This window comes from Peromyscus maniculatus, chromosome 11, assembly GCF_049852395.1.
Source record: "Peromyscus maniculatus bairdii isolate BWxNUB_F1_BW_parent chromosome 11, HU_Pman_BW_mat_3.1, whole genome shotgun sequence".
Taxonomy (NCBI): domain Eukaryota; kingdom Metazoa; phylum Chordata; class Mammalia; order Rodentia; family Cricetidae; genus Peromyscus; species Peromyscus maniculatus.
Window position 1 is genome coordinate 69,740,246 of NC_134862.1, and position 21,586 is coordinate 69,761,831.

At 36.4% G+C, this 21,586-nt stretch overlaps 1 protein-coding gene across 9 annotated transcripts in view; it reads right to left on the reverse strand.

The window, feature by feature from the left end:
• The window catches only part of Rabgap1l (RAB GTPase activating protein 1 like), a 566,460-nt gene that overhangs the window by 424,800 nt on the left and 120,074 nt on the right, over positions 1-21,586 (reverse strand). For all 9 annotated transcript variants that reach the window (XM_042258403.2, XM_042258404.2, XM_076547797.1 and 6 more), the window contains one exon: positions 17,572-17,713. In XM_042258403.2, the coding sequence (XP_042114337.1) occupies positions 17,572-17,713 (142 nt within the window). The remainder of the gene's footprint in view (positions 1-17,571; positions 17,714-21,586) is intronic.

Genomic DNA, 21,586 nt, shown 5'->3' on the forward strand with positions numbered 1-21,586 from the left:
AATGATAGATTACCTCTGGGCTTCCTAGTAGTTTTGATATGTATACCTATGGTATGTAACAATATGTCTATGAAATCAAAACAGTATGTTTATCTGATAAACAACTATGGAGTGGGTGTAAGAGGAGACAGAATTGTTTTCTCATCACTTCCCTTCCCTGGCTTTCTTTAAAACTAGCATGAATGTAGATCTATAAAATAAACTATGTCTAATTCAACTACAGATACAGTCAAATACTACATTTCTGACAGATCAGGTCTTAAGACTTTTCACATTTACAAAGGTTACCTATGAAATTAATTTATTGGAAGAGATATAAGTTGGCAATCTTTTGAGAGATAAATTTGTTATTGCCTATCAAAAGTCAGGTTGGCCTGAATACTATTAACAAAGAAGGCCACTTTTGAAAAATATTTATACATTTGTAATAGCAAAAAAGAAAAGCGTATAAGTTGTTTATAGAACCCTCAAAAGATAACTGGAGAAATAATTTATGCTATATCCATGTCACAGAATACTAAACAATTAAAGGATAAGATAAATTTCTGTCCACAGGAAACATACTTTACAAAAGTAAAACAGAAATCCTGAAGTCATAATATAATTATTTTCTTTGAAAAATAAATGACAAGCCAGGCATTGGTGGCGCACGCCTTTAATCCCAGCACTCGGGAGGCAGAGCCAAGTGGATCTCTGTGAGTTAGAGGCCAGGATGGGCTACCAAGTGAGCTCCAGGAAAGGCGCAAAGCTACACAGAGAAACCCTGTCTCGAAAAACCAAAAAGAAAAAAAAAAAGAAAAATAAATGACAATGAAAAACAAAATTTTAAGCAGGGCATGATAGAGCACAGCCCAGCACTAGGAAGATGGAGGCAGAAGTATCATGAAATGAAGGCCAAACTCAACTACATAGAAAGTTCAAGGCCAGGCTTGGCTATATCAGAGACTGTCTCAAATAAATAAATAAACAAACAAGCAACAAGTGAATTTTAATATGAACTTAAAACTTTAGCAACCCCCCATTAAAACTGCCTTATAAAGTAAGTAGAAAGAGGATTTATTTTAATAAATGTTTCATTTCAGTTCAAAATTCAAAGATTTCTTGTTTAACTAAATGATAATTTTAATTTTTCTGTCATTGTGATACTTATTTTTAATATTTTTAATTTAAATAGAATTAAATAACTTCATCCTTGCCTCCTCCAGTCCCTCCTAGTTAGTATTCCTCAACCCTCTACCTCTCCCCTGGCCCGCTCAAGTAGATTTTTCTTTTTTTTCTATTTTCTTTTATGATACTTGTTACATACATATGCATGCACATATGTATGTGGATGCACAAATGTATATAAATATAACCTGTTGAGTCTGCATTTGGTGTTTGTGTGTGTATAGTTTCAAGACTGACCACTCTGAATTGTAAAACCAATAGTAGGCTCATCCCTGGAAGAGGTTAATTATCATTCTCCCAGCAGTGCATAGTTACCTGTAGTTCTCTGTCCAGGATTGGGACCCACAGAAATCTTCCATTTTTCCACATTATTATTTCCACTGACATTTCTACTCAAAGATTTCTAATAAATAGAGTGCTATATAGCATGTTCTCTGAATAATGTAAGAAATGTGCATATGTGATCATCTTCTCTTTTAAACTTGAAGCACTAGCTCTGCTGCCACATATAAAAATATGCATACCCAAACTACTAAATTTGACTTTTCTCTTACATCTCATATTTCATCAATCTGATCTTCATCGTTTTCTACAATAGTCATTAAAAGTGTTGATAAGGTAATTACAATATGTCTAAGATAAATTGATTTTGACCTCACTTTTAAAATGGGCACAATCATATACATATCACAAATACATATACAAGTCAATTAATAAATGTAATAAAAAGGAAACTTTTATACTAAAAAAATGTATTAACTAGCATAAAGGATAATGAAGGAAGAAATTCAGAAGTAAGATATTCATCAAACTGAAGCAGAAAAAACATGTGTACCTGCATGCAAATTATAGAACATAAAATTTACACAAATTAACACTAAAAGTAATGGGAGAAGACATCAAGGAAAATCAAATCACCTTAAGTTAAATAATCAATGTGGTGATAAATTGTGTACCCTAATAAATTTGCCTGAGGATCAGAGAAGCAGAACAGCCAGGCACTAGTTCTTACCTCTTTGAAATCTTCAGCCTAAAGAGAGTGAGTTCCTGTTTCCTCAGGCCTTATATACCTTTCTCTGCCTTCCATTTTACTTCCTGGGATTAAAGGCATGTGTGCTTCCTAAGCAATGGTATAGGTTCTTAAGTGCTTGGATTAAAGGTGTGTGCCACCACTGACTGACCTCTATGTCTAATCTAGTGTCTAGCTCTGTCCTCTGATCCTCAGGCAAGTTTATTAGGGTACACAATATATCACCACAATCAAATGATATTTAAAAATTTTTTGAGAGCTGGGCAGTGGTGGTGCATGCATTTAATACCAGCACTTAGGAGGCAGAGCCAGGTTGATCTCTGTAAGTTCAAGGCCAGACTGATCTACAGAGTGAGATCCAGGACTGGCATCAAAACTACACAGAGAAACCCTGTCTCAAAAAAAAAACCAAAAATTTTTTTGAGGGCTGGCAACATAGATCAACATGTAAACATGGTTGTAACACAAAGCTGATAGACTTAGATCCTTCAAGCCCAACGTGGAAGGATAGAACCAACTCTACAGAGCTGTCCTCTCACCTCAACATCAATACTATGGCACATGGGCCTATACACACTTCTCTCTCCTTTCCTCCTCCTCTCTCTCCTCTCGTCTCTCTCTCTTCTTTCTCTCTCAAACACATAACTTAAAAATTACTTTTTAAGTTCTTTCCAAAATATATACAATATAAAAACTAATTATATTCACAATTTAACTATAAAGTTAAGCAGTGCGTTTATATTTTAAAAGATCTTTGAAAATGTTGAAGAATGGCTCAACAGTTATGAGCACTGAATGCTCTTCTAGAGGACCTAGGTTGGGTTGCCAGCACCCACATGGTGTTCTGTTGGAAGACATTGCTAGCTGGTAGAGGTCGAGGTCGCAATCTACCATAGCCTGGCAGCTTTCTCTAAGCTCAGGAATATGGAAATGCCCTCCCTCCCCAGCAAAGCTTCCTGCTCTCTATCCAACCTTATCAGGAGGATGTCTCTAGGCCCAGAATGCCTGACTTTTATCAAGGGTGACCCATGACACAGTTCCCTGCAAATACTCTTCCCCTGATGATTCACATGCTTATTAGGCAAGTGCTCTAGCCATTTTGATAGGACCCTACTGCCACATACAAAACTTGTGATAAGAGCTTGCCACTTAATGCAAATTAGGGTTTGTCCCCAGGCTCCCCAATCCTATATATTCCTTATACTCTAGGATAAAGTGGAGCTGATTCACTGAAATCTCATCTCATAGAGGGCTGTCTCTGTTCGTGCTCATGGACCACGAATACAAAAATTCCTGTCAGCCCAGCCTGGCAGACTCAGGCAAGGCAGGTACAGTCCCCTCTTGCCTTGGAGGAGGTGGGAGTGGGGGGTGGAGTGGGGGGTGGATTGGAGGGTAGAGAGCTGAAGGGTGGGAGGAGGGAGGACAGGGGAATCCGTGGCTGGCTGATATGTGAAATTAAGTTAATTATAAAATAAAAATACTATTTTAAAAAAAAGATTTCTGTTGCCACTACTTCCACTTGTCCTCTCGACCAGGTGGCTGAGAGGCCAAGAGGGAAAGAGGGCCTCCCACAGTGCTCAATAAATTCCAAGGGATCTGATACCATCTTCTGGTCTTTGTAGGTACCAGGCATCTACATGGTATGCAGTCATACATACAGACAAACAACCTATATACATAAATTTATAATTTTTAAATTAAAAAAGAAAACACACATATACAGTATACTGCAAGCTATTAAGTACATGAAAAAAAATTTTCAATATAATTCAATATGCCCAGGAATTAAGACCAACCAAGGACAAGTTGGATCTCATAAAACTGTAAAGTTTCTGTACAGCTAAGAAGATAATCTAGTAAATAAGAAACCCACAGAGAGGGAGAAAAATCTTTGTTAGCTACACATTTGACACAGGATAATATCCAGAGTATGCAAAGAACTCAAAAAACAAAGTCAAGTAAATAAATGACACAATTTTTAAAAAATGGGCTATGGCTATGGCAGCGCGACTCACACCTTTAATCCCAGCACTTGAGAGGCAGAGGCAGGAAGATCTCTGTGAGTTCAAGGCCAGCCTGGTCTACACAGAGAGTTGCAAGGCAGAACTACACAGTAAAACACTGTCATTTAAAAAAAAAAAAAAAAAAAAAAAAGCTTTGGCTCCAAATACTCAGATGTACATATACAACTTGGAGTAACCACAGAAACTAAGAAAGTATAAAGGGACCATAGGTGGAGGAGAGAAGAATGGGAGGACACTAGTGAGGCACAGATAATATAAAGTGGAAAATGGAATAATGGGGAGAGGGCTTCAACTGGGAAATGGGGAGGGAGTTCAATACAGAAGGAGAGTGAGGGATGAGGGACAAGTAGTACCAAGATTATTTGATAAAACCTCAAGGCATTGTATTATTTTATATTTCCCTAAAATTATACACAATACATGTAAGTGTGGGGGTACGTACACACACACAGACACACACACACACACACACACACACACACACACACACACACAGAGCTTAAAGGAAGTTAAGCCAATTGGGTTTACAATGCCCCCCGACCCCCACCACCCACCACCACCAAGAACCACAGACTAACAAAAACCCAATTCCAGGAGCAAGAAAATTCCTTTTGAATAGTTGGTCAGAGTAGTCCTAGTGGCTCACACAATACGGATTATCGATGTAGCCCTCAGTTGTCCCATTACTAAAAACACAACATTTAGGACACAGGACTCTCATGTTTCAAGCTGGATCTGATCTGAAAGCCTCCTATCTGTAGTCTAGTATCCATGGTTCCAGAATTCCCTTTTTACAGCATAGGAAGACCATCACAGAAAACCACAAGTAGACACAATGTAGAGATCTACAGACTGCGGGGAGCCCAGACCCCATGGACACACTTACATTACAGCTCAGGGAACATCTCAGACAGGATGAGAAAAGAGCTAGAGGACTATGAAGTCTGCTATAAAACTGTCTCTCCTAGAAATGGTTGCATAAACAAGATCAGAATTGTTTGATGGACATGTCAATGTGAAAGGGGCAAAATTTCACAGGATCCCACCCCAAAACAAAGAACTACAGACAACTATTGACTGTAGGGAGAAGGAGAATTAGCCTCTCACAAGGACGTATCCCTGATTGGCTTTCCAATGCATAGTGGTGAGCTTTGAAACCATATACATACCACCAACAAAAACAACTCAGCAAGTTGTATTTATACATACTTGTGTGTATGACATATATATATACATACACATATGTGTGTGTATAACAATAATAATCAAAGAAAAAGAGGCTATCAACTTGGGAGGACATTGGAGGGGTTCAAGAGAGGGTAGCTGGGAGGGTCTAGAGGAAGGAAATCGAAGGAGAAAAGTGATATAATTCTATTGCAAGTAATAACATTAAAAAATAAATGGAAAATTTTGCAGAACAGTGTTGATGCATGCTTTAAATCCAGCACTCAGGAGGCAGAGGCAGGCAGAATTCTGAATTCAAGGCTAGAACTCATACAGTGAGCTCCAGGACAGCTAGAACTACACAAAGAAACCCTGTCTCTCAAATATATATATATATATATATATATATATATATATATATATATATATATATATATATATAGAGAGAGAGAGAGAGAGAGAGAGAGAGAAATTTTAAATTGGAATTTTTTATTTTTAAAAATTGGATAAGTAGAGAATTCTCAACAGAAAAAATTAAAATGTTTTGAAATGTCTCTAACATTATTCATCATTCTAGGGAAATGCAAATTAAAACAACTTTGAGATTTCATCCCACAATAGTGAGAATGGCTAAGAGCAACAAAACTGACAACAAGTGCTAGCAAGGATATGGGGAAAGGGAACCCCTCCTTCACTGTTGGTGAGAATGCAACTGGTACAGCCACTCTGAAAATCAACAGAGGAATCCTCAAAACAACTAAAAATACATTACACAAACCAGCTATACCCACTCCTTGGCATATGCCTAAAGGGCTCAACATCCTACGACAAAGATACTTGCTCAGCAATATTCATCATCTCCCTATTCACAATAGCTAGAAAATGGAAACAATCTAAATGTCCTTCAGCAATGAATGGATAATGAAAATGTGGTACATACACACAATGGAATACTACACAGCTTTAAAAAATGAAAGTGTCTAATAAATAGAAGTATCTAAAAAATATTATATTGTGTGAGGTAACCCAGACCCAGAAAGAGAAATGCTACATGATCTCTCTCATCCATGGGTCCTAGCTCCATATCTTAAGATATGAGTATATAACATGGAATAACCACAGAAACCAGTAGAATATAAAGGGACCATGGTGGTTAGGTGGATTGAGAGAGGAATAGCTGAATACAGATGATATGAGGAAGGAGAATGAGAAAAATGAGGAAGGAGCTCTAATTAGGAAGGAAGAGGGAGGGAGATCAAAACAAAAAGAGAAGGGAGGGAGGGAGGGAGGGAGGGAGGGAGGGAGGGAGGGAGGGAGGGAGGGAGGGAGGGAGGGAGACCAATAACTCTAAGGCTGCTCGATAAAGCCTCAAGGAATCACATTACTTTTTAAGTTATTATTGATTCATGGGGGGTGGGGGGTAAGTGCAGTGCTTAAGGAGATCACAGACAGCATGGAAATGCCTAGAACTGGAGTTACAGAGGATTGTGAGCCACCATGTGGGTGCTAGAAACTGAACCCAGGTCCTCTAGAAGAGCAGTGAGCTCTCTTCACTGCTGAGCCATCTCTCCAGTCCTGAAATCACATTATTTTATATTTACCTAAAATTATATATAAAAAATTATTCTATTCAAGTGATATATAAAGATTAGTATGCCTTAAAACAGAGTAAGGTTGGACCTTAACAAATCGTATTCTGTAATTTAACATTGCTATTTTTATTTACAATTTTTAAAAATAAAAAACACAGGTGGGAAATTAATATTGAATACATGAATAAGTTGATACAGGATTTAATCACACTCAACTATCCACTGGTTAAATCAGTTGTTTTCTAAAACATGCATGATAATCTGAAGAGAAAGTCAAAAACCCAAAAGATACTCTTAATAAACTGACTCAACATATTTAGGATTTAAGTGACACATTGGCACTTGACCTGGGTCAAATGCAATACAAACAGAAATTTCATAGTATTCATGAGCTTCTACCATGATTTAAAATGTTTATCCCAACCTGAAATATAAACAGCAATAAAATCATTATTATCTTACAGAAACTTAGAATCAAAATATAGTAGATATACAAATGTTTGAAAACTTAATGAAATTAATTAATACATAAATATGTCACTCTTCCAAGACAATCTAACCTAGTTTAATTATGGCCAGTAGAGACAAGTATAACTCAGTCACCTTTTCCTGTCAATCACTGCCCTAAAATCAGTCTTTGCTAATTTCCAGGGCCATTATACTAATTTAGCCTTATATCTACTCAAATTAGATGTACATTATCACAGGCTATTCAATTAGTGTACTTTATATATCTTGCTTCTGGCTGGACCACTCTACCTCAAACTTTCCTTTGCTGATGGTATGACCTAGCTGAAAGCCTTGAGAAGGTTGTGACAGAAGCCTACACAGTCCATGTTTCTACAAGTCTCTTCATCTACTACTGTCAACTTGACTCTCCAACCTCACTCGGCCTCGAAGATATACTTCAAATTCTGCTTGCATCTGAATCAGATCTCAATCTACCAAATTAAAAATCTTGTTACTTAAATAAACACTACATTCTACAGAATTTTCTACCAATTTTAAAGACTCCAACCATAAAATGAATATAAACGTACCTACTCTACCTTAATGTGCTTGAGATAGGAGCAACTAAATGAGTGAACAATGTAAGCCCTTGCTAGAAGACTAAAATAACAAGAGTAGTGGTACCAGGTAGGAGATTGTTTATGTTCATCAGGTTCCAGGTGAGAGCTAAAGAATGAGGCATCATTAATAATATAAAAAAAAAAACCTCCAGGAAAGCATGCACACACACACACCTACATTTTCAAGAAACACTGTTTAAAGTCCAGCTACACCACTAAGTAGTGTATGGCTATCACTTTTATAAACAGCTTGTTTTTTAATGTCTTCTCTATGTTCTCCATTTGAATATAAAGGATTTTATTTTTGAAACTCAAGGACAATTTTATTAAAGTTGAAGAGAGGGAAAAAAAATAGAACAGACAAGTGGTAACTCTTGGCAATAGAGAAGAGGAAGAGAAAGCCATGCCTTTTAAGTTGGAGTCCAGCATGTTCAGCAAGCAGACACATGGCAGCCAAGCAGCCACATGGCAGAAGGGATGTAGGGGTACCTCAGAAAAAAAAGTGAGAAAGCCCAAAGTGACAGGAAATGCATGCCCAGGCTCTGGAAAAAGAAACAGAAAAAGTTACACTTTTCTGACTAATTCAAAAAATCAGGGTGACGTAATAGCTGTGTGGCTGTGGCTCCCTAAGCAGCTGCCAAACAGAAGCAATTTTTGTTTGTGAAATGGCTTGTATGGTAACTGCTGCTTGTAACTGCCTTCTGTCTAATGAGACTAAGAATTAAGAGGCTACAAGAAAATAAGCATCAAGTGTTTGAGACTATTTTGCTCTCTGATTGTGAATCAGGAATAGTATTTAACAACTAATAGACATTAAAGTCAAGGGAAATTTATTTTTAATTTTCACTAGCACATATCCATTGTACAAAATATTAGATATCATTATAGCACCATCATGTGTCTATCATGTAGTTTTACCACATTTATCCCCTCCCAGTCCCATTATCCTCTCTTTTCTGCCCTCACCCTTACTTCTAGTCCCAAACAGTACAGGGAAACTTTTTAAAAGATAATAATTTTAATCTAGGGTTAGTGGCACAGATGTGGAATCCCAGCACTTAGGAAGCAAAGGCAGAAGACTACAAGTTGAAGGCCAAATAGGGATGTAATGTTTTTCTTAAAAATATGCATTTAGTCAGCCAAATACAAAAACAAACCCAAACACAGGTCATGATAAATTAAAAAGGTTATTTAATGTGACTGTGAACCAGGTCAATTAAAAGTAAGTGATATACGTCATTTCTAAAGTTTTACCACACTTAACTATTGTGTTTACACACACATCACAGCACGTATGTGGAGGTTGGAGAACAATTTGGTTGTTATTCTTGAGTTGTTTCTTTCTACCATGTGAATCCTAGAGTCAAACTCAGGTCATCAGGCTTGGCAACAAGTGCCTTTACTACCTGATCCATCTTGTTAGTCTTGGATATGTGTCTTAAAGGACAGCATACTAATATTTGCCAATCATTTGTAATTTCTTGTCACTTACATATAACATGTAACTAAATGCAAATATGAAGCTAACCAACAACCAGTTCAAAATTCATGAGGAAATGGCAAGAGTACCCTGAGTCTCAACAACTGGGCAATTTAGAATATGAGGGAATGTAGAGCAATGAAGAGGTAATTTTACAGTGATCCCTATAATATTGCTGTGATGGACTTAACTTTCTGCTAAGATACCTTGCGTTTAAATTAATGCCCTTTAACACATTTTTTGAAAAGCATCTGAAAAATATGCAAAGATACCTTAATTCACTTAACTTTCGATCTTTCCCAGAAAATGAAAAGAAATTTCAGTCATTTTGAATCTGTATTCCCCTTTTAGTTAAATTACAGACTAAAGTAAGACAATTTAGAATGACTTGAACTTCCACTTCTGCTTTGACAGGCAAATTGTTGAAAATAATTAAATAAAAGAATACTCCAATTCCCCCCAGCAGGCAGACATTTCTATGCCACCTCCAGTTCTAACTTTTGATGTGTGCAATGACAGGAATGTCAATTACTGAACTAATAATACAGTGTATTGAAAATGCATGAATGCCTATCTATAAAAGAAAAGAAACTATTACTTCCTACTCTGTGGTTTCTGTAGTTTTACAGAGGTGATGGCTGATAGAAGGTAACATCTCAAATAGTCAAAAACTGTCAAGAACAGGAGAGGAAAACCTTAAAGAAAAATAGAAATTTGATGTCTTGCTTGTACTCTAATAGTATATGAACATGAGAAATTAGAATTTTCAATGTATGTTTTTCATACTTTTCAATTCAATTCTACAAGTGCTATCTTTTTCTTTCCTAGTACTGAATAATCTGAGACACTATGAAGACATAACTATTAATTATCCATTCTTTTTTTTTTTTAATTTTATTACTTATAGTACTGAGAAGGCAAGATCTCATTGAAAAAAGTATCATTCATGGAAAGACTGGCAAGAGAAGGAGCAGAGAGAGAACATCTGGGCTAAAAAGAAAGCCAAGCCAAGCAAAGGCAAGTTCCACAGGCCACAGGCATAGGTGTCTGCTGTGCTTGAAGCTAACAATCTGTTTAATCGCTGGAAACCACATGAAGGAAAAAGAACCAACTCCTACAACTTATCTTCCATTCCACAACACATAAGTGTCCATGCACAAATATGGAAAGAGAAAGACAGACAGACAGACAGACAGACAGAGAGATAGAGAAACAGAGAGGGGGATGGAGAGAGAAAGGAAGGGAGAAGGACAGAGACAAAGACAGAGAATGAATTAATTAAAAAATAATAAAGTAAAATAGCAAAGGGACAAGTGTAGAATTTCAGAGGCACAGAATGGTGGAAAATTAAATCAGAAAGGTAAAATATGATTGAGAGCCATGATAAAAGAGTCTGTGCTAAATAAAGTGAGAAATACCTACATTTCCCATTCACCCTCAGAAAGGGTCTCACTATGTAGCCCTGGATGGCCTGGAATTTTCTGGAACCAGGCTGGCCTTGATCTCACAGAAATCCAATTGCCTCTGCCTCTTAAGTTCTAGGATTTAAGGAGTGTGCCACTATGCCAAGCCTAGAAGCACCAATACTTCTAAGAGAAGTACTACAACCTATTTCAAAACGATAGTTGATGTGAGGAAAACGGACTGAAGAAGATAAGAGTAAAAAGAAATCCGATGGGGCCAAGCAGTGCTGAGATTCTTGACTCCCCAATCTTGGGTCTAAGAGTTCCACCTGTTGAAGGGAAGACTGAAGAATTGGCTGCACGATAACCAGTCGTTTACAGTACTTGGACAAAGGGTACTCACTACAACCCATTTATGAGACATGGTTCTGGAAACAGCACTCTATTGTTCATGTTCAGCATGGAGATGTGTAAGGAGTCAAAACCTGGAGAGACAGCTCAGAGGTTAAGAGCACTGCTTGCTCTTCCAAAGGTCCTGAGTTCAATTCCCAGCAACCACATAGTGGCTCACAACCATCTGTAATGAGATCTGGTGCCCTCTTCTGGCCTGCAGCCATATATGCAGGCAGAACACTGTATACATAATAAATTGATAAATCTTTAAAATTGATTTTGTCAAAACCCTCTCTGGTATCTACCAGGAGTATATTGTCTTGCACATGTAGACAGCTTTATAAACTTTCTAAATAAAATTTTATGAAGTTCCACTTACTTCTGAGATGTTGGCAAATCTATGGTTTTTCAACCAGAATTCATTCCCATTTTGTTGCTATAAAAATTACAACTACTGGCCGGGCGGTGGTGGCGCACGCCTTTAATCCCAGCACTTGGGATGCAGAGCCAGGTGGATCTCTGTGAGTTCGAGGCCAGCCTGGGCTACCAAGTGAGTTCCAGGAAAGGCGCAAAGCTACACAAGAGAAACCCTGTCTCGAAAACCAAAAAAAAAAAATTACAACTACTGGCGGGGGGGGGGGGGGGGGGTGTGCAGCATGCCTTTAATCCCTGCACTCGGGAGGCAGAGCCAGGTGGATCTCTGTGAGTTCAAGGCCAGCCTGGTCTACAGAGCGAGATCCAGGACAGGCACCAAAGCTACACAGAGAAATCCTGTCGTGAAAAAAAAAAATTACAACTACTATTCTCAGCAATGCTTCAGAAATAATGTTTTTCCATAGTCTCTTCCCATGAAGAAAATCCCTTCCAGTATCAAAAGTAATGCAGGTTTGGAGTTTTGTTTTCACATTATCATAAGGATAAATCAGTATTAGGAACGAGGATTCTTTGGGGCTAAATTATCATTGAATCCAGTATAAAAAAAATTCTACAAGCAAATTTCAGTAGTTTTTCTACTCAATAGACTGATCTTCATCTGTCAGATTTTGGTCACTTTCTGAAGTCCTGAAATGGTTCTTTCTGACAATATTATCTGTTCTATCATTAAACTATGATACATGGGTTTGCAAAGCTCTTTCTTAACCTTCTTCACTTACTATATTTAAATATCATTTGCCTGAGGAACATATTAAAAAATGTCATAGAAAATATTTTGAAACATTTCTAAGTATAGAAACTGCTGCTATACTAAAATTACTGTTTTTCTTTTAGCTGTTAACATGCCTTGGTTGAAAAGGCTTACTCAGGTGGACTTAAGTGGAAGAAACCTGCTAAGCAGAGCAAGCAACATTTGTAAAGACACAGAAGCAAGTCAGGAAGCCTATGTTTAAGAATTGGGTGTGTGAATTCCTTTCTATTTTTAGCTTTCCCTATCCAACTACAAAGACAGTCAAATCTCTTGTATCCTAAAAATGCCCTCAGTTGGCCAGAATAACCTAGTATTTTTAGTTCAATCTACTCATCAAATTTCTTCGAAGAGTAATTCAAACACTGTTCTCCTCACCTCTAGTCTCAATACAAAACAAGGCCTGTTTTCACTTTAGTAGCATCACTATCAAAGAGACCAGGGGACTTCTCAAATACCCAAATCCAATGCTCAGGTTTGAGTTCTTATCCCAAGGCTCCTGCCCCATATGACAGGGCAGAGTACTATCTGATTCAGAATTTCAACCCCTGCACCTGCACTACACTGCCTTTCTTTCCCTTGGTTGCTCAGTTTATTTTTCTGCAGACCCTTCAGCTAGGGCTTTCTTCCTGGACCTATTGCTAAAATATCAGTAATCTAATGTCTGATTTGAACCTACCTTCTCCACATAGCCACTAAGATCACTTCAGGCCGTCTTATTACCTAACTATAAAAGGTCTCTCACAGTATAATACTATTTCTAATGACTGAAAAATTCATTGCATCTTCTGGAGCTAACTTTACAGGTAGTAGTTTGTCACCGCACATGGGAACTGGACTTGGATCCTCTAAAAGAGCAGTTCACATTCTTAACCACTGAGCAGTCTCTCCAGCTCCAGGAGTTATTTTCTTATCAATGTAGCCACTGATAAGATGTCCATTTCCCAAAAAATAAACCCAGATTCATACTCTAGGAAGCAACTAAAATTAACTCAGTGGATTAAAAAAAGAGAGAGATGGATTAGAAAAAAGAAACTAGAAGGGGAGTTAGGGTAAGAAAAAGCTTTCAGCAGGAGGGAGAGGAAGAGTAACAGGGATAAAAATACCCAAACTCCACATACATATGTGAAATTATCAAAGAATATTTAAAAGCTGATAATTATACCAATATTCATCTAGATGCATCTATTTTTCAAACTCCAATGAGCACTCAAAACAGGTTCATTAAAATAAGTAAATTTTATCTTGATGCAGTTATTTTAATGGCCACTGGTACTCACATACCCAGAGACACACACACATATATACATAATTAAAGTAAAAATAAATCTCTTTTTAAGAGCCATGTTGAATTTTTTAGTAAAAAAACAAATCAGATATGTGCCCTGCTTTGAAGATATAGACAACTGAAGAAGGGATTATTTATGAGGGCTCCTACATTTGGAGAGAAGACATATAGTGATTGTGACAGCTTGAATGTAATTGGCCCCAATAGTATTATAGGAAGTGGCACTATTAGGAGGTGTGGCTTTGTTGGAATGGGTATGGCCTTGTTGGAGCAAGTGTGTCACTGTGGGGGCAGGCTTTGAGGTTTCCTATGCTCAGGATACCACCCAGTGTCTCAGTCAACTGCCTGTTGCCTGACTTCTCCAGCACCAAGTCTGCCTGCATACATGCCATCATGCTCCCCACCACGATGATAACAGACTGAACCTTTGAACTGTAAGCCACCTCAATTAAATGTTTTCCTTTATAAGAGGTGCCATGGTCATGGTGTCTCTTCACAGCAATAGAAACCCTAACTAAGACAATGACCTAAGATTCAATTTAGAAAACTGATAAAGTGAAAGGCATAAGAAACCACATGGTGGTAACTAATAACCACAGTGAAACATTCAATAATTAATAACCCATCACATCAATATCTAGCTGAGAAGTTCTGACAGTAATAGCTTTTGGAAGAAGAGAGTCAGTTTTCCTTAAGAGTGTAACCTCTGGTAGGTGGACCATTCTAGGGGGTGACCCTATATCCAAAAGTAAATAGGCTTTAAATTAAAAAGAGGGGGAGACGACATGAAGTTGGATGAATAGGGAAGTGAGATAGACCTGGGAGCAGTTAGGGGAGGGGGAATAAATATGGCCAAAATATACTTCAGAAATTATCAAAGAATTAATAAAAAAAATTACTTAAAAAACAAATAAGATGGCAGTGGTGGTATATGCTTTTAGTCTCAGCACTCAGGAAACAAATGCAGGCAGATCTCTGAGTTGGAGGCCAACCTGATCTACAGAGGGCAGCCGGGACTACATTGAGAAATGCTGTCTCAAAAAAATTAATCAGCAGCAGCAGCAGCTGCAGCATAAAATCCATATATATGTACATAATTTTAGATTTCTGTAAAGTGGGACCATAAAACCAAAGTGAAGTTAAAAAAAATAACAACAAAAAGATCCTAAGAAACAGAAAAGCTGACCAGATCAATAAGATATAATGAAATTGAATGAATAATAAAACATATCCTAAGAAAGAAAGCCAAGACCTAGAGGTTCGGTGCTGAGTTTTACTAAGCCTTTACAGAAAAACCAAAAGCCAATCCCAACTCTACTTAAACTACTCCCAAAATTGAAAGAATACATTTTCAAACTCAAGCTATGAGGACAGAATTGCCTTGACACAAAAGCCATTCAAACATTATAAAACAAACAGAATTCAATACCCTTGACAAAGACAGATGACAAACCTTTAAGAAAAGAATAGCACAGCCAACTTAGTAGTACATTGAAAAGGTAACTGACTACAATCAAGTGGAACACATCTCCAGAACTAAAGACTACCTGGTGAGTGAAAACTCAGTATGTGTGTGTCACATTAACAGAATAAACAAAAATGCATGATCATTTTAACAGATACATGAAACACAATGAAAAATTCTGTATGCCTTACACTAAAACCTTTCAACACATTAGCTATAGAAGAAATGTGCACCAACACAATAAAGGCTGTATATGACAAATTCAAAAGTAATCTGCTAAATGAGAAAACCTGAAATCACTTCTAGATTCTGGAAGGAATACACTCGCTCTTGCCACTTCTATATAACACAGGACTAGAATTCTGGGCTAAATATATTAGGTAAAGTAATCCAAGTAATACAGGAAAGGGCGGGGAGTTAAATAGCTCCTGTTTATATACCACATGATCTTAAAAGAAATTCTAGATACCACCAAAACACTGTTAAAATGAATAAAGGAACCTAATAAAAATTATAGGATACAAATTCACCATAAAAAATTACATTCTGTACCTTTTTTGTTGAGTTGTCAAATTTACTAAAATATTGAGGACAATATGTCTTTCACATAATCATTCACATGCTGTTATGTTTTCTCTGTGTTGTCTTTTGATGCACAATGATTTCACACAAATAAAAATAATTTTATATAAATATTTATCAAATTCTTTATAAAATCTAACTGGTCCAATAACTCAAATTGCCTCAACTGATAACTGGATAATATGAGGTACAACTACATCACTATTATTCAGACATGAAAAGTATGAAATAATAATACATGCTGTAATGTATATTAATGAGGACTACATCAAAATTATTAGGCCAAGTAAAGGAAGCCACATATGATATTTAGTATTTTTATGATTCTATTTACATTAATCTCCCAGACAAGAAAAAGAACAAATAAAAATGCAAATTAGTGGTTGTCAGGGGCTAGGGTAAGGAAAAACAAGGAGTGACTTCTTAGATAATAGTTTTCATTTCTTGGGTAATGGAAATTTTTAAAAGTAAAAAGATTTTTAACAATGTTACTATATTATATGCTTTTAGATGGCTAATTTTGTTATGGACATTTGCCTTAGTTCTAAACAGTTACTTACAAATTTCAGTGACTTGTCTAATGTGACAAAAGAGTTTAGTAGAATCAAAGAGCCCGGGTTCAGACATCAGCACTGCCCCTTGCAGGCAAGTGGCACAAGCCAGTAGCTCATGTTCTCTGTGCCTTAGTTCCATCCCTAAAGCCAACTTAATAAAAGCATGTGTACAATTAAAAAACAATGAAATTAGTTGACACATTAGAAACAGAATGATGTTTCACAAGTAAAAAAAATAATTACTAGTCAATAATAAGTAATAAAAAATAATTCTATGACTGTCAAAATGATATAAATACATAAAGAAACAGAATTTTAAAATTTTTTTCAAACATGATATTAATATAGAAATCTGGTCGAGCAGCAGAGATGCATCAGCAGTTAAGACCTCTGACTCCTCTTGCAGAGAAGCACCCACCAACCACTTCAGGTAGCTTACAACCACCTATGACTCTAGTTCCAAGGGATCTATCACCCTCTTCGGGCCTCCATGGATACACACATGTATGCACACACATAAATATATAAACGTAAAATAAAAATATTTGGGGAAAAAAAGGGAAAAAGAACTGTACTGTTAACAAACCCATATTGGAAGCAATCATGTAAGAGCTAAAGCTGAGGCCTGTCAGTTTAGCCCTAGTTGCTATGGAGAGTACTGTGCCCCTAGCCAGATGATGTAAGGGTCTTCTGAGCATCGCTCACTAGCATTCATGTAGTAAAGAGAACAGATAGTGTGCTATTTCAGAGAAGTAAGAGGTAAAGAATATAGGAACCACAAAAATGAGCTGAAATTGAAGTGTCAAAGATAAGCAAAGTGTATCACTGAAATTCTAAACATACTTCAGAGAATTTGAAACTTCTAATTAAATACTTCAGAAATACTTGAAATCAAATAGGAAGCAAACTAGTACGGCAATATTACCAAGTTTAAACAGCTGCTTAATAGTGTTTAGGCACTGGGGACTGTGCAGCCAAAGAAAGAACCAAACGAACCAAATCTCCTTCTGCATGTCAAAGAATCTAACATAAGTGTATCAGGGACTAGGAATAACTATCACTAACCCCTCAGAGTGAGGGTGTGCGCACACACAAGCACACACACACACACACACACACACACACACACACACACACACACACATATACCACTTTTGAATACATTCAAGTTCTTACCCTCTTCCGCTTCATCCTCCTGGGGTGACATTGGCCCCCCTCCACTAGTAGGAGTGACTGGCTCTTCCTTGTCAGACTCTCTCTGCAGACTCACCACTTCATATATTGCATCTCCAGTACTGCTATGGCCTTTTCCCTCAGACTGAGAAAGATAAAATTATATATTTGAATGTTAGAAATATAAATATAAGTGAGATAGACCTGGGAGGAGTTAGGGGAGAGGGAATAAAAATAAATAAATAAATAAATAAATAAATAAATAAATAAATAAATAAATAAATAATAAAGTGGTATAATAATGCTTCACTAAAAACAGCTAAAATGAAGAGCAACATATCACATTTATCTAGAGCATATCTGAATTTGAGAAATTTTTAAGTACATCATCCTTGGCATATTTTAAATGAACAATTTACCTACCATTTTTTCCAGTGCTGAGATGCGTACATGTCAGTAAGCTTCTAGCATTATATTAACAAATTCAACTTACTAACCATTTTGACACAATTCAATTATTCTTCAAAACATCACAAGTTTTAGGAAAGATAGCAGATGATGGTTGATTCTTTATTGGCTATTTCATACTGAGAAAGAAATAACAGCTAGACTCGCTAATGGCTTGAACTCTATTTCTATTTTCTTTTCTGAGTCTAGGCTTGGGATCTAAACTCAGGTTGCATGCTTGCCCAGAAAGCACAATACCAACTGCACCATAGTGGTGTACATCTGTAATCCTAGCACTTGGGAAGTGGAGACACGGTGATCAGGAGTTCAAGTTCAAAGCCAGGCTCAGTTGTCATTAAAAGAAAGAAAAAAATAAAATAAAAACCAAAGAGGAATGTTTACATTAGAACACATTTCAAACTGAACTAAAACTGAAAACAAAGCAAGTCATACTAAGAGTAACATCTAAACACGGTAAACAAGGATATTTACTACAGTTATGAATATTCATAGAAGATCATCATGGTTACTGTGAAACACATGATAGAGCAAAGTGGCTCACCTCATGTCAGATATGAGACAGAGAAACAGCAATACAGGAATGGATGAGGGACAAGATAAATTCTATCACCATCTGGGGCCAATCCTTCAATGCCTAAACCACAGACTAATATACTTCATAAAAATATACAAAAATCTCAACTATGTATTATCAAAACTTGGAGAGGATTGCAATTCAGTGGCAAAGTACCCTACCTGTCCAGCATCCACAAGGCCCTGGGATCAATTTCCAGCACCACACAACAATATATCTACATTAGCAAATCAAAATCAGCTATTTGCCAGTTTACTGAAAGAAAATTGTCATCAACAGTCTGACTCAGCTACGGATGCCATGTGCAATAATACTGACCAGTTGGCCAAATGAATCCAAGTAGTGGCAAGTCTGTTAGGAGGGTAGCCAACCACTTTCTGATTACATTTGTGACCTGGTCCACAGAAAGAAATTCAAATCTGGTCCCATAAACCAGGTCAAAAGTTTACAACTGAGATGGTCATAGGCCATAGCAGGGAAGCTGATGCAACTCTTTTGACAAATGCACATGATATGACTCTCAAATTGCTTTCTAAATAACTGTACCCACAAACTAGTACTACTGTCAGCTGTGGTAAGAATAGCTTTATGCCTTAGTCAGGTGTGACTTTAGAGTCTCATTAAGTGTTCAAAGTACTGAGAATAAATGACTTTTGAATGCCCAGCCATAAACGCAACAACTGTATCATCCATCCAAGGCTCAGGAACAGCATAGAAGAAGGGACAGAAAAAAATTAAGAGCCAGGGTTAGGGTATGGAATGGAACACTGACTTTCGGGCATGACATGGCTATAGTATCCCTGAACTCACAGCAGCTGTGATTACTTGTACAAGACTGAACCAGAAAACACTCTGTGATAGAATGGTCAGGGGACCATGGGGCCTCATGCATCCCTAAGAATTTATATGCATTTAAAGAGTGATGGGGAGGGAGAGATATTTTCAATAATTTAGTCACCAGTGAGGTATCCATATACCAGCAAACAAGCCCCCAAGAAAAAGTGGAGCTAGTTGAGAAGAGAAAATAGATTAATGAGAGTAAGAAGAGGACAAGAGAGGATAATGGGGGTGGGGTTATCATTATGATCAAAATACAGTATGTACATGTATGAAAATGTCATATTGAAATTCACCATTATGTATGCCAATAAATACATATACTATTATTATATAATTATATACTAGTAATATTAACTATTAGTATGATAATTAAATGTTTTAGATGCTACTTATACATATAAATACATATTAGGCAAATCTATCTCTTCACATATATAAATATAGCAATTGTAATTAAATATATTATAATCAAATACATAAAATCAAATCACTAATTTTATATATATATATTAGATGAAAATGGTACATAACAACCAATGGGGATTATCTGGGGAATGCAAAGTTAGTTCAACATTGAGAGAAAAAAAGAAGTCAATGTAGTCCATAATATTAATAGATTAAAAGGAAAGACCCCAGGATCACATCCATTGAGGCAAAATATGGAAATTTAGAATTCATTCATGTTTTAAAAAAACCTTCAACAAACTAGAGATATAATGAAGTCTTCTCATTTTATTAAAGAAAACCAGTAAAAGGCCTACAACTAACTTTACCCTTAACAGTAAGGGATTAAGTGCTTTCCTATTGAGTTAGAGAACAAAATAAGAATGCTCATATTCACCACTCCTTAGAATCTTGTTTGAAGAAAAAAAAAAAATAAAACCCTGACTAGGACTTCATCAGATAGATGTAAACACTATAATTATCCTTCTTAGACATCAACAAACTTTTTCTACAAAGGGCCATACAAGAAATATTTTGGGTTTTGCAAGCCAGATGGTCTCAGTTGCAACTGCCCAACTCTGCTGTATGGGGAAGTGTTATTTCACCTGCACTCAGTTTCCTATATAAATCTACTGCTTTGAACCTAAATATTGTACTCAGCAACTAAGTTTCAAATAAAGTACTTCTACTAATATGATTTTGTTTTCAATACTCACACATTATTAGACAACTAAAAATCAATCTGTATTTATGAAATGGACTATCAGGTTCATATTAGCAGCATTTAAATACATAATAAGTACTCAACAAGTACAGGTTAACTTATACTCACTAGTTATGCAAATTAACTCTAAAAAGCTTTTTCAGTATGAAAAATACAAATACAAAGGACATTATGGTGATTAATATCTCTATTAATACACAAATCTCCAGAAGCCACACATCACAAAACTGGCTATAAAGTAAGGACAACAGACTATGGATTTCTTTATATCTAAACACTAATATCTTTGGTCATGATCAGCCTCCTAACCTGTGAGTCACTATCCCACACAGAATCATATAACTGTATGTCTAGGTCATGAAAAACTTGGCAATAGTGGAAGGTTTCCAAATGTGCAATAACCAAAACTTAATTCAAAATCAAACATGCAGTGGAATTCAAGTTTTTCTAGCAGCAAACCCCCCACCATTGCATCACATGACTTCACTGAAGCCCTGGCTCTGAACATAACATGTATATTTTGCATTGTACATAACATGTCATACATGTCAACTATTGCCTGAAACACAGTGGCTCAGATTTGTGACTGTTAAATATTAGGAACAGCATTTTTCACACATATGTTTAGAAACATAGTTTACAGAAAAACAAGGATTTTTCACATTTTCCTACCATCATTCCTCAGTATGTTCGTGTATCAAATGAGTATACTTTGGATTATATTATTACAACATTTTATTTTAAAATTAGTCTTTGAGTAAATAATTAAATTTTATTTTTTAAAGATCAATGAATTTTGCTTAGTATTAGACAGAACTTACAAAAATTTCTAAAATGGCCTTAACTATACTTTGGCCATTTTGTACTTTATGATGCAAATGATTTTATGATCAATTCTCAGAATTGATCATAAAATCAAATTTTGAAAGACTCTGAAGATGTTCCACATTCTACAGTATCAAAATATT